Genomic DNA, 14,475 nt, shown 5'->3' on the forward strand with positions numbered 1-14,475 from the left:
CACCAGTGTGGTATTATCAATTTTTAGTACTCTGGATAAGAGATGTAAATTTTTTTTTCTTTAGTTATCAAGTAAATTATAATAGACAAGAAATTCTTGCTTTTATCCTGTACCTAAGCATAAGCAAACAAAAACTCTCTACAAATGTCACTTTTTTTTAAATACTAGAGTATTTAAAAAAATGATAATACTCTATTTTACTACTTGTGTATGGAAAAACATATGTTCTGCTTTGATTTAACCTCAGTATCATCCTGGGTCTAGCTTCCAGTGAAGATACCTCAGTAAAGGTTGAAACCAGTCTGGGTAGTGACCATTCCCATAATGCATTATAGGATTCTGAGGAAATTTTGTAAAGTCAGTAGCCTCTATTTACAAGTAGTCTAGTTGTGAAGGTACTTCATGTGCAAACAATTTGATTATACTTCAGGATAGGATTAAAACAAAAACACAATTTCTTGTCTATTGTTATTTTTTTGATACCAAGTGAGGAGACCTCTGCATAACCTTTAAAGGAATGCAGAGAACCGACCAGAGCTTCTGACCTAATGTCCAATCTTCATGTTCTCGAACGAGGATGGGCTGGCAATTTGGGATTTAGCCGACCAAATTGTATCCTTATTGGCTTAAACCAAAATATCAAATAATGGTACAACATAACAGACTTTCATGCTGGCTGGGGCATTGCCCGGATAAACAAGGCCCCTGTTGCTTTCGCCAGGGAACCGGGGCAAACAGCAAAAAGTCAGCTACTGAAAAAAAATCCGAAAACCCACCCCAAATCAACATCACCAGAGTTCAAGATCGATACTATCAACATAAGAAGCCTGAATGGAAAAGAAATAGAGCTAGCTGAGAAATTGGATAAATACCAGATGGCCATAATAGGGGTGACTGAAACAAAAAAAGGCAAAAACTGGTGAGTTCTTTCTGAGCAATAAATATAAAATGTTATATTCAGGCAACGGCAATCAAGGAAAAGAAGGAGTAGCCATAGTATTCAACACTAAATATGAGGCTAATCTTCTTGAATGGCAGTCAGTCTCAAGTAGAGTGATGTGGGCAAATATCAGAATGGGTAATTGGACAATGAGACTTATTTGTACCTATGGTCCCACAGAAGGTTCTACTAAGGTAGAAGTGAAGGAATTTTTTGATGCTTTAGAAAAAGCAACTGACACAATGAAAAAGGAAAAGTTGGTCCTTGTTGGGGATCTGAATAGCAGAGTAGGAAATGATTGTCAGACATACAAAAATATATTGGGAAAATTTGGAGAAAAGAGCAAAGCTAATAATAATGGCAAATACTGGATTTCTGCTCAGGACATATATGTCAGCTTGTGCTCTTAGAGAATACAGAGAGAAATGTAAGAAAGCTAAACTCTGTGTAAAACTAGCTAAACAAATGTCATGGGAAGACTTTGGTAAGAACATAGAATATAAATATCAAGAAGGTTGCAAGATATTCTGGAGGATGTTGAAGAAGCTCAGAAATGGAGGAAAGAGTGCTGTAAAAGGAATTAGAGATGATAAAGGTGACAGGAGGGGGGAAAATATATATTTTTTATATCCTAGTACCATAGTACACAGGGTGTCAGGATCAGATTTTCACTTTACGACAGATAGTTGAGAAATCATGGGAATATAACAAAGATCTTTATAGTTTTGTAGATCTGGAAAAGGCATATGACAAGGTGCCCAGAGAGGAGCTATTCAAAATGCTACAGTTATATGGTGTCACTGGGGCATTATATCAAGCAATACTTAGTGTTTGAGTTGTAAGTCAGCAGTTAGAATTGAAGGACTTACAGGAAGGTGGTTTAATGTTAAATCTGGTGTCAGACAAGGATGTACATTATCCCCTCTGTTATTCATTATCTATATGGATCACATTATGAAGGAAAGTGTTATTAAACGTGATATCAAAATTGGAGATGTTAATCTCAGCTCTTTGCTTCATGCGGATGATGTTATACTTCTAAATAAATCCACTACAAGTCTGCGAGATTCCCTGACTAAATTGAATAACTGTTGTAATAGATATGGTATGAAGGTCAGCATTAAAAAGACAAAGACAACAAAAATAGGCAGAAAAACATTGAAAATATCAACTGCATTGTGAATGGAGAACTTATAGTACAAGTAAAACATTTCAGCTACTTATACGACTTTTAGTCAAGATGTTAAATTAAATATGGAAATAGACAACAGAATCGACAAAGCTGGTATGGTAGGACTTTCGCTCTTATTCCATATAAATTTATTCAGTCAACTGAATAAATTTATATGGAATAAGAACAAAATTAGTGAAAACACTAAATTAGCTGTATACAAGACTGTGTTCAAACCAATTTTAACTTATGGATCTGAGCCGGGTCAGAAGTAAAACACTTGATCAAAGACTAGAGACCACAGATATCAGAGTCCTGAGAAAGACAAGGGGCATGAACAGATGGCATCAATGGCAATATCATATTAAAAATGAGGATATTAGGAAAGAACTTGACATTGTCAGCATCCAGGAGTGCATTAGCAGAGTTAATCTCAGGTGTTATGGTCACTTAAGCAGAATGGGAGAGAAAAGATTAGTGAAACAAATGTTCTCTGCCAGGTTAGGAAAAAGACCCGGAGGAAGACTAAGATATAGGTGGATTGATACAGTAAAAATTGCCTTACAAGATTAAATTATAAGATCTGATAATATTGGTGTCGTGACAGGTAACAGACTGATTTGGAGGAAAATTGTAGATAGGAAGTTAGTAATGATGTAAATTTTTCATGTAGTACTATCATATCCTGTACACCCTTTGAGGGTATATATCATGAATTTGATGATGATTTATTTATTTTTAGTTATTCCTTTTGAGTTAATCTGAATTCCTAAGTGTTTAAAATTCATCACTTGTTTGGTTATTTTTCTGTTAAAATCTGATTGATTCCTTACTAATCACAGGTTCTTGTTATTTTTCTGTTATATTTTTAGTAAATCTGTTGAAAATAAAATGCTGCTCTGTAAATGATCCTCTGTTTTTGCTACCATTACTACATCATTTGCATAGCAGATTAGATTAACTATATTATTAATTTTTATTTCATTCAACTTTTAATTTATTATTTTATTCAGTAAATTATTGGACAGCTCGGGACTCGAAGCACCTTAACTCATTTCCTTATTTTCACTTTCTTTTGTTTCATTATTGCATTATCTTATTATACATTTATTATCTATACAAATCTATATCTTTTACAAGCGTTATTTTTCTTTAATATTAGAGATTTTCTGTAATATTAGAGATTCATTTATGATTTCTTTCAAATAAGTTTTGTACAGATTTTCAGGGTGGTAATAGATTAATCCCTCTGTAATTATTTGGATTTGTTATGTCCTTTTTTAAAAATTGGTGCTTTGATATTTTTACTCCATTCTTATAGTCTTTTTGTTTTTTAAAATAAAAAACACTTTTTTTCAATTGTTATCTAAAATATTCTCTTTCTCTATTTTTTAACAACTTATTTTGTATATTCAAGCTGTTTTTCTATTCTGATTTTTTTTAAATGGTTTTTCTTTGTTGTAATGTTATTTCTAAATCTTCATCTTCTTTCAGATTATCAGGCAAAGTTATTTTTTCTTCATCTTCATACAGTTTAGTAAAATGTTCTTCTCAGCATTTAATTCCCATAATTCAGTTTGTTTTCTAATAAATTCCCTATTTGTTTCTATGTGCTGTAAATCATGGTCAAGATGTTTTAAATAGTTATCCCAGAAGTCTTGTTTTATTTCCCAGCTTTTATTACTAGTTTCATTTAAGTTTTTGTATCTGTTATATTTTTCTTCATAAATTTTACTTGTAGATATCTTTTAGTTCTACCCCTCTGAGGTTGAATTACCAAAGAGCCCATCTTTTTCTTTTATTTCTAGCTGTTTTCTTTCTCATAAGGCTTCATATGCTGCTTATTTAATGTTATTTTTAAAGATTTCCTATCTTTGATTCTGTTCTGTGTTTTTATTAAAACTGGTTTAGTTAAACTGCTGTTTTATTCTACATTGATATAGTATTTCAATACTTTCTTCCTGTCGTAGCTGTATATTAAACTTTTTTTTTTTTTTTTTTAATCTTACTAAAGAAAAAAGTTTGTCTAAAAGTTCTGGTCTAATGTATAAACTCTCAAGATTTTTTCTGTAATAGAATGAGTGCCATCCCTAAATTTGGCCACATACTACTCGATCTCGATTTCTTCAGTTTCGTTTTGTTTTTTAATATGAAATTGCTTTATTTACTCACTAGAAAAAGAAAGCTAAGAGGTATGTTAATAGAGTTCCCCCTTTATTACAAACCAGTAAGTTTTACATTAATTCTTCTTTCTTTTTCTCATCCGTCAGGTGACAGGTTGAATCTCCTATGTGCAAATCTTTGCCATCTGGTTCTTTCTCAGCTTTGATTTTGTTCGGTGTTTTTATTAAAACTGTTTTTGTTGAACTGCTATTTTGTTCTACATTGATATAGTATTTTAATACTTCCTTCCTTGTAACGGTTCTACCTTAAATTTTTTTCTTTAATCTTATTTGTATGTTAATTTTTTTCAGGAATCTTAATTTTCAGATTTTCATTAATTTTACATTAATTGGTTATTTTTTAAATTTAAAGGCAGAATGATGGTGATATTTAGATGAAAATTTTTAAAATCAAGCTGAAAAATTATGTGAGATTGAGAAAACAATCTAGGAAGTGAAAAGCAAATACAAATATATAACCATATATCAAAAGGTAGCAATAAACCATAAAACAAATTTTAGAAGGCAACAGATATTAAAAGATTATAAAATTTAAAAACAAGAGCTAAAAAGTGTAGTAAAGAAAACTTGGAAGCTTGACACATGGTTTGCTTGATATTTGTAAATTTCATAATTTAATCCATCACCTTCCAAAATTTCCTGTTTTATTTCTACCTTTTTTGGTTACTTACATACTTGTTTACCTTCCAGGTTGTTTTCTCGATCTCATCTCATTTTTCAGCTTGTTTATAAAAAATTTCCTCTAAATATCACCATGTTAATCTTCATATTATCCTGGAATGTTTATTTCTCTTTTTAATTTAAAATAAATTTTGAATGTACAACCTGCTGGTTGGTAATAAATGGGCTGATCTATTAAAATAAAGCTTAGCTAAAAAAAACGTTTAATTTTCTTGACCACAAAAGCAATGGAATGACTTCTTTATGGGACTATATTGATCAAGTACATATAAGAAACAACTATGTTATACCAACTAGTTTCACCAACTAAGGCTGTCGGCATCTTCAGGGTATATAACTGATGTAAGGCATTAAAAGTTAAAAACTGTTACAAACTATCATCAACCGATTCCAATTATATTAGACAAAGAACAGGGCGCATACAATACATGCATAAAGCGTGCATGATCTCACTTGTTATTTAGGAACGTTCTATTACTAACTATTATAATAACGAATAACTCACGTAAATTATTCTTTATTTGTAGAATTTTCACCTGAGTATCACAGGCATCATCAGTACAGGTACAAGACCAATGAAACAATAACTGTTATGGTCACAAAGCGCCACCTAAGTAGCTAAGGTTAAATTTCCTAAATTTATTTAATTATTATTTTTTATTTTTTAAATTATTTTTTAAATTTAATTATTAAATATTCAATTATAATAATTAAATTTTTTTAATATAATTAAATATATATATGTGTATACAATTATATGTTAGGAAAGATTTGCTGCTTTATAAAACACAATCTCCCACAAGGGGGAAAGACGTGGACCATCGGATCTGTTTAGGTTAGGAGAGTGAAGTAATGTTTCACATGTTTCTTTGTATAGCCATTCCATTAGGAACTGACTTTTGTGAATGACTTTTGTCTTGTTCCACTTAACTCTATGTCTGGTGTTGATTGCATGTTCTGCAATTCCAGACTGTTTGGGTTCAAGGTACTGGATATACAACTGGTGTTCTTCTAACTGGACCTAAGCAGATTTTCCTGTTTGTGCGAAATATGATAATCCACACGAGCAGGGAATCTGGTAGTCACCTGGATAGCTGATATGTGGGAGCTTGTCCTTTGGAGACATTAGGAATGTGGAGATTTTTCTGATGGGTCGAAAAGCCACACAGATATGGTTTTAGAACTTTAGCTATGCGTTCACTAACCCCTTGTACATAGGGGATAAGTATATGTGTAGGTTCTTCTGTACTTTCGAACAGCGTATCTTTGACAACATTACATCCAGACCTAACATTTGGTTCAGATATGTGGATGACATTTTTGCCATATGGAAGGGCATCTCAGAAGAACTACAACAGTTTCTCTCAAAAATTAATGCACTTCATCCAAGGATCCAGTTCACCCTAGAAGTAGAAGTAAATAAGCAGTTAGCCTTTCTAGACCTCTTGATTCTTCGCCAGCCAGATGGTTATCTACAATTCACAGTCTATAAGAAAGAGACTCATACAAGCCAGTACATCCACGCTGTATCACATCACCTTCCCAGCCAAAAGGCAGGTAATATAAAAACACTAGTTCATAGAGCCCACTCCTTTTGTTCTGCAGAAGAACTTTTACAAAAAGAATTACAGTATATTAATTCCTCCTTCATATCCAATGGCTATGAGAAATCCTTCATAAAAAAAGATCTTTAAGTAGTTGTGCTCCAGCATCCTCTTCAAGTATAGAAGAACCTCCACATATACCCATCCCCTATGTACAAGGGGTTAGTGAACGCATATGTGCAAGGGGTTAGTGAACGCATATGTGCAAGGGGTTAGTGAACTAAGGTTCTAAAACCATATCTGTATGGCTTTTCGACCCATCAGAAAAATCTCCACATTCCTAATGCTCCACAAGCTCCCACATCTTAGCTATCCAGGTGTCTACCAGATTCCCTGCTCGTGTGATTTATCATATTTCAGACAAACAGGAAGATCTGCTCAGGTCCAGTTAGAAGAACACCAGTCGTATATCCAGTACCTTGAACCCGAACAGTCTGAAATTGCAGAACATGCCATCAACACCAGACATAGAGTTAAGTGGAACAAGACAAAAGTCGGTTCCTAATGAAAAAACGGCTATACAAAGAAACATGTGAAACATTACTTCACTCCCCTAACCTAAACAGATCCGATGGTCTACATCTTTCCCCCTTGTGGGAGATGGTGCTTTATAAAGCAGCAAATCTTTCCTAACATATAATTGTATACACATATATATATTTAATTATATAAAAAAAAAATTTTTTTTAATTATTATAATGGAATAAATAATTATTATTTAATAATTAAATTAAAAAAAAATAATAATTAAATAAATTTAGGAAATTTAACCTTAGCTACTTAGGTGGCGCTTTGTGAATATAACAGTTATTGTTTAATTAGCCTTGTACCTGTACTGATGATGATGCCTGTGATATTCAGGTGAAAATTCTGCGAATAAAGAATAATTTACGTGAGTTAATTCCATTATTATAATAGTTAGTAATATGTCTCCTCACGGTATTTCCTTACTGAAACTTAGAACATTCTATATTGGCACTGTAATTCAGTTCTGGTGAGTTGAGAGAACTAATAAAGGTCTTCCAGATCACGGGCAAGATTAGTCCTTGTTTCCTGTTAAGGTTTTGTATACAGCAGGCAACTGCTGCAGCTTCTTTAATAATATGGGAGCAGAAGTCCTCCTCTATGTAAAGAATTGTGCTTCTATCCCACTCTATGATATGGTTCGTTCTTGAGAAATGAAAAGCTAACCCTGATTTTTCTTCTCTGTTATTGACGTCACCAATGTGTTCTTTTTGCCTAATTTCAAGGCTCCTTGAAGTCTGGCCGATGTAATTCAAGCCGCACGAGCAGTATGATGTTGTAAACTCCAGCATATGATGATGGGTATGTTGTAAACTCCAACATATTTGAAGAAAGGATGGCTAGCTTTTGGAGATCTTAAGAATTGCCTAATCATTTCTGTAGGTTTAAAGGCCACTCTTATTTTATGTGGTCTAAGGAGTCTTGCATTCTTATTCGAAACTATCCCTAAGTATGGAATGATGATGGTAGAAATATAACGTATGTCATCTCGTTGTCTTTGTGGGGGGTCAGAGAAAATTATCTTGTGGACGAGTCTTCGAGGAAATCCATTCATGGTAAGGTTCCTTCTGAGAAATGTGGTGGCAGGAAGTGAAATGTAAATAACGTCCCATATTAGTAGGTTTGCGGTAAAATAACCAATTACCATTTCTGGACACTTTAATTAAGAAGCTAATGAATGGTGGTATCAACCTCTCTGTTTACCGCAAACCTACCAATACAGGACGTTATTTACATTTCACTTCCTCCCACCACATTTCTCAGAAACTTAGCATTGTACTTTACATGCTGAAGAACCATGCCTCTCTCCTTACAACAGATCAACAGACCTCCAGGAAGAACTATCCCTGATACCTAATAACCATATTAGATCTCTTAACTCACCAGAACTGAATTACAGTGCCAACTATAGCACGTTCCTAAATAACAAGTGAGATCATGCACGCTCTATGCATGTATTGTACACGCTCTGTTCTTTGTCTAATATAATTGGAATCGGTTGATTATAGTTTGTAACAGTTTTTAAGTTTTTAGTGCCTTACATCAGTTATGTACCCTGAAGATGCCGACAGCCTTAGTTGGTGAAACTAGTTGGCATAACATAGTTGTTTCTTATATGTACTTGATAATATAGTCCCATAAGAAGTCATTCCAAGCTTAGCTTTTATTTATTTATCTTATCTGTAGGGAGATACATGAAACTCATATTTCAGAATATTCAAAATATTATTATTATATATGTATTACAAATTAACTTTTAAATGTAGAACCTGCTGGTTGGTAATAAATGTGCTGCTCTATTAAAATAAAGCTTAGCTTTTATTTATTTATCTTATGTGCAGGGAGATACATAAAACTCATATTTCAGAATATTCAAAATATTATTATTATTAAGAAAGACCTCCACAGAGTCAAGGACTCATCAAGGGAGGCCACATACTACACGCACCAGCTGTCATACTAGTTCTTGAATTCATTCACACTGCTTGCCACACACACACAACTTCCAGTGGCAATCCATTCCAATCACACATCACTCTATGAGAGAAAAATCTAGCCCTCAAAATGGAGGATGGGGAAGAATCTTTCCTCAGCCTCTATAAAATGAAAAATTCCATCAACTGATATCCTGAATGACCCTTTCAGAAGTTAAGTCTCCTTCATTTCACCCCTCTTATTCCTGTTTGCTAGTATCTGCAGTCTACAAATTCTCAATCTGGCTTCATAATCAGCAATCCATGGTCCTGATATCATTTTAACACTCTCGTTAGCACTCTCTCCACTGTATCAGAATCACATCAGAAACCAGTAGACCAGACCTTCACACAATCGTCCAAGTGAGGTCTTATCAAGGCCTTATAAAGAAGCAAAATGATATTCTTATTTTTACATGTCAAAGTTCATTTCAGCATTGCAATTATCTTTTGAGTTCTATTTGCAATCTTTGCTACATGGCCCCTGAACTTCAACTTCCTATCTACTAATACTCCAATATCCCTAACCTGATCAGTTTCTTTTAGCATAATCCCACCAATATAATACGACATTGGATATCCAATTATGCCAAAGTGCATGGCTTTACATTTAATAACATTGAACTGACTTCCCTTTTCCCATGTCCACAGTTCCACCCTGTTCAAATAATTCTTCAAGTACTGCATATCAGCTGCATTACTGATTACCCTTATTATCTTTGCATCATCCACATATAGCTGTATGTCGCTTGTCAAATCCTTCCCAATATTATTAATGTACAGATTGAATAACAGTGGATCAAGGACTGACCCTTGTGGTACATCACTGGTTACCTTAAGTCTTTCAGATGCCCATATACTAATTTTGATGTCAGTCAGCCATCCTCTTATCCACATTAATATTTTATAATCCAAACCCATATTTTCCAATTTATGCAATAGTCTTCCCTGCTATATTCTGTCAAAAGCCTTAGCAAAATTGAAAAGTATCATCATGTATCCATTCCCGTTGTCTAGCTCAATAGTAACATTATTATAGAATATGAACAAGTTCCTAAAACATGACCTTCCCTTAGTAACTCATGCTGTTGATTGCAAAGTAGAGATGCTCTGTGAACCTATTTCTGAATAAGAGCCCTAAGCAGTTTTTCCACAGTCTTCACCTTGAGATACTGATTGGTCAATAGTTAGATACATCTGTCTTTGCACCACCCTTGTGCAATGGGATGACCATACATTCTTTCCACTCCTATAGAATCTTCCCTGTTCTGTGAAAGGGAAGTTTGTGAAACAGCTCTATTGCCTCCTTCTCGTACACCTGAGTTTCTTCATTCAGTGAAAAGGTAGTAGTGAACCCAATGTTGCATGCACTAGGTTGATAGCTTTTAACAAAATGGGCACTAATTAGTTGAACAACCTGCCTCTTCTAAAACTGTTAACCTCACACCATCTGCATTCAATAGAGCTATTCTTTCATATTCATTCTTTTAATTGCTGCATATCAATAGAATTCTTTGTGGTTATTTTTAGCTTGCAGTGCCAGTTTCTTTTCATACTCAGACTTAGCTTTCTGTACAACATTTGACTCTTCTGGCCTGCTGCTTATAATTTTCATAATGGCCATCATCCTTATGCAGATGGTATACCTTCCACATCATCCTTTTCTACGAATCTCTTGCTTAATAAGATTACACATCCATTTGACTCCTACTCTATTTATTCTTCAAACTTTCAGGACACATTCTGATACTGCATCATTTAAATATATTTTAAATGCTTCCCATTCACTGTTGATATCCTTTTCATCCAACAAATGATACCATTCTGCTGAACTCAGTATACATCTCGGTTGGTCATAATTTCCTGCTTTGTAGTTTAGCACATAACCTTTTCTGAATGGAACATTCATAAACTTGGTCACTTTCCAAGCGAGTACTTTTATGATCACTGTCACCAATTAGAGGTAGAATAGTTGTCTTTAACTGAAACACCCTCTGACACTATAATCAAATCTAACACTCTTTGACCTCGAGTTCTTTCTGTCACATGCTGCTTGAGGAAGTTGTCTCACAACAGCTCAGTAATTTCATTCTCCTCATGAGATTTTACTGCTACCCAATCAAAGTCCCCCATTATGATGACTCTTTTTGTGCCCATCATCTTTATTTGGTAATGCATTTTTTTGTCACTAGAAAGCAATCCACTAGGTCTGTAAGAACACCCCACTGTTTATTTGATCTTGTAAGATGCCACCTCACACCAGATGTCCTCATTGTCACATGAAAAATTGTTACTGGTATTACAATTGTAGGTTTCAACATGAACTTCATTCAAGTTGTCTGATATCATTAGGAGCATGTCCACACCTCTCCTATTCTTTCTAAAAATATGGTACCACTTACACTCCACACCAGTTAATGTCTGATTGTGATAGCCAGGTCTCACTAATGCCTATAATCTGAGGTCTCAGCATATTGACCAAGGCAAGAACTTTACTCCTTTATTTCTTATACTCCTAACATTTGTTTACAGACATAATAAGCTACTGCATGTTCTTTTGTGATGTATAAAGTACTTGAGAAGAATAGAGATCTGCAAGTTATCCAACTGTGTATGCATGACACATTTGAACAACTTGCAGATCTGTGCTCTTCTCTAGTGCTTTATATATGCAGACATCTTTGCACACGTTTGATAGGTCTGAACCTGATGAATACCATATCAAAATTGTTCTCTCCTTGTAATCATTTCTATCTTTAAGACAGTTGCATAACATTGTCGCTCTTACATACAGATTCTCACCATTCCTCCCATTATAATTTAATTTTCCTGTATCTCTTTGTTAGATCTCATACCAGTTATGATTAGTTTGTCAAGATTCCCAACACCAAATTCATTCAAGTGTAATTATATACTATATAATTTTCATTTCCTAACTTAAGACATTGTTTTCTGTTTTATTTTATCTATTTTATTTATTGTTTTTCTAGAAACGTGGTAGAGTTATAGTAACAAATCCAGAAAAGGACAAAACAATGGTTCAAGAACTCTTAGACTTCAAAGATCAGATGGATACTGTAGTCAATTATTGTTTCCAGAAAAACGAAAAATTTGTAAACTCATTAAAAGAAGCATTTGAGTATTTCATTAACCAAAGGCCAAATAAACCAGCAGAACTTATAGGTAACAGGTTTGATAAAAAAATTTATTAATATTTGTTAAACACATTGTATGATTTTGTAAATTCATTGTATAACTGACCGTTTAAAATTTATCTTAACTCAATTATTAGAGACACAAAAATGATCAGTTGTTTGTATTACTTAGTACTTCCCTAGGATGTTTGACATTTCTTTTCATTTGGAAAGATTTGGGTTCTTTCCAACTTAAAGAGACCAGGATTTAAGGATCATTTACGAGAGCTTTTTTCATCTTAAGGTGAATTGGGTCAGTTATGGAGGTTTCACTTTCCTACACCAGGAACTCATGTTTGTTTGTTTTTTTAAAAAAAAAAAAAATAATAGACTTGACAGCCAGAGAGTACTACAGTTAACTGACATAGTAAATTGGTCTCTTTGCCTTAGCTTTACCCAACTGGTCATAATTCCAAACAATCCAACTCCAATTTTCAGCTACTGACAGAGGCTATTGTGTATCCAGCTTTTCTTGTTAATAATTCTAAGTTAAGTCTTATTATTATATGGGCACTTCCAGGGGGTCCAAAGACTCATCGTGGGAGACCCAATTACCCACAAAATCTACCATACCTCTCCTTTAACAGACAAAATACCCACAACTGACTCAGGCAACCCATTCCACTCATTCAAAACACTCCAAGCAAAAAATCTAGTCCTCTCACCGCTACTAACCACACCTTTATTCAACTTTCAGGGATGACCCTTTGTGGTCCCTCTAGCCAAATGCTGAAACATTTCCCCTGCATCTATCCTATAAAATCCTTTAAGCAACATAAATGTTTCTATCATAACCCCTCTTTTTCTCCTATCAACCAACTTCTGCAATCCACACACCTTCAATCTCCTTATAAGGAACATTCCACAGGCCACTCACCATCGTGGTTACTCACTTCTGAATCCTCTCCACTGCTTCCTCATCCCCAAGAAACCTTGGGCACAGTAATCCAGATGTGGATGTATCAAGGCCATATAAAAAGGAATGATAACTTTCTTATCTCTACTTTTTAATGTGTTCTTCAATAGCCAAGTAATCTTGTGGACTACCTTTTCCTCTAAACTTTAACTCTCTGTCTACCACCCCCCCTAAATCTCTAGCTTCATCTGTTTCTTGGAGTACAGTGCCATCAGTGTGATAAACGGCTTGTAATCTATTTATCCCATAGTGCATAACTTTACATTTCTCAACATTAAACTGACACCCATTAACTTTTGCTCATACTGACAACCTATTTAAATCTTCCTGCAAACTCTCCACATCACCTTGATTAACTACTAATTTCATATCATCAGCAATCAACTGAATATTTATTTCCAGGTTATTTCCTATATCATTTATGTACAAATTCAACTTCAGTGGTCCCAGCACTGACCCTTGTGGCACACCACTAGTCACCTGTTTTTGCCTCGATTCTGCTCCTTCCATGTACCACTTTTTTGATATCTGGCCAGCAGCCACCCTCCTATCTACTTAATTAGTCATATCCCTCCCATTTGTTCTAATTTGTGTAACAGAATTCCATGTGGTATTCTGTCAAATGTCTTTGCGAAATCCAGCATATTCATCGTGTAGCCTTTATCCAACTCAACTCTTACTCTATTATAAAAAGTTTGTAAATTACTAAGGCATGACTGACCCTTCACAAAGCCATGTTGACTCTCATACGGTATCATATTTTTATCTACCCATTCTTGAATTCTTTTTTTACCAATTTTTCTAGTACTTTTGTCACCACACCTGAGATACTGATTGGTCTGTAATTTGCTACTGTAGTCTTAGAACCTCCCTTATGCAAAGGAATAATTTTGCCCTCTTTCCACTCCTGTGGAACTCTGCCAGAGCTGAGACTTAAATGAAACAGCCTAGTCAAAAACATTGCCAGTTCTCTTGCACATTCTTGCAAAACCCTAGCTGATATTCCATCTAATCCCATGGCTGTATTTAGTGAGATTCTGCAATATCCTGAGAACCTCCAAATTCATCCATCTCTGTTCCCACATTCATGTCTGTCACATAGGTTAAAGCAGTAATCTCACTAGGATGATATATCCTTGCAAAGTGGTGTCTCAGTAGCTCAACTATTTTATCCATTTCTGTCTCCTTGTAACCATCATCACTCATTAAGGTTAATTTACAGTCATTCTTCCTCTTACTTGGCACATTACAAAAGAACTCTTTGGGATTTCCTTTGGCCTGCTCGGCT

At 34.4% G+C, this 14,475-nt stretch overlaps 1 protein-coding gene across 2 annotated transcripts in view; it reads left to right on the forward strand.

Moving 5' to 3' along the window:
- Positions 1-14,475, forward strand: part of Cul4 (cullin 4) — a 276,936-nt gene that overhangs the window by 131,354 nt on the left and 131,107 nt on the right. For both annotated transcript variants that reach the window (XM_090414048.1, XM_090414051.1), the window contains one exon: positions 12,068-12,260. In XM_090414048.1, coding sequence (XP_090270174.1) covers positions 12,068-12,260 — 193 coding nt within the window. The remainder of the gene's footprint in view (positions 1-12,067; positions 12,261-14,475) is intronic.

The sequence above is a fragment of the Typopeltis vanoorti genome, chromosome 24 (assembly GCF_054136105.1).
Source record: "Typopeltis vanoorti isolate ZY-2024b chromosome 24, IOZ_Tvanoo_1.0, whole genome shotgun sequence".
Taxonomy (NCBI): Eukaryota; Metazoa; Arthropoda; class Arachnida; order Uropygi; family Thelyphonidae; genus Typopeltis; species Typopeltis vanoorti.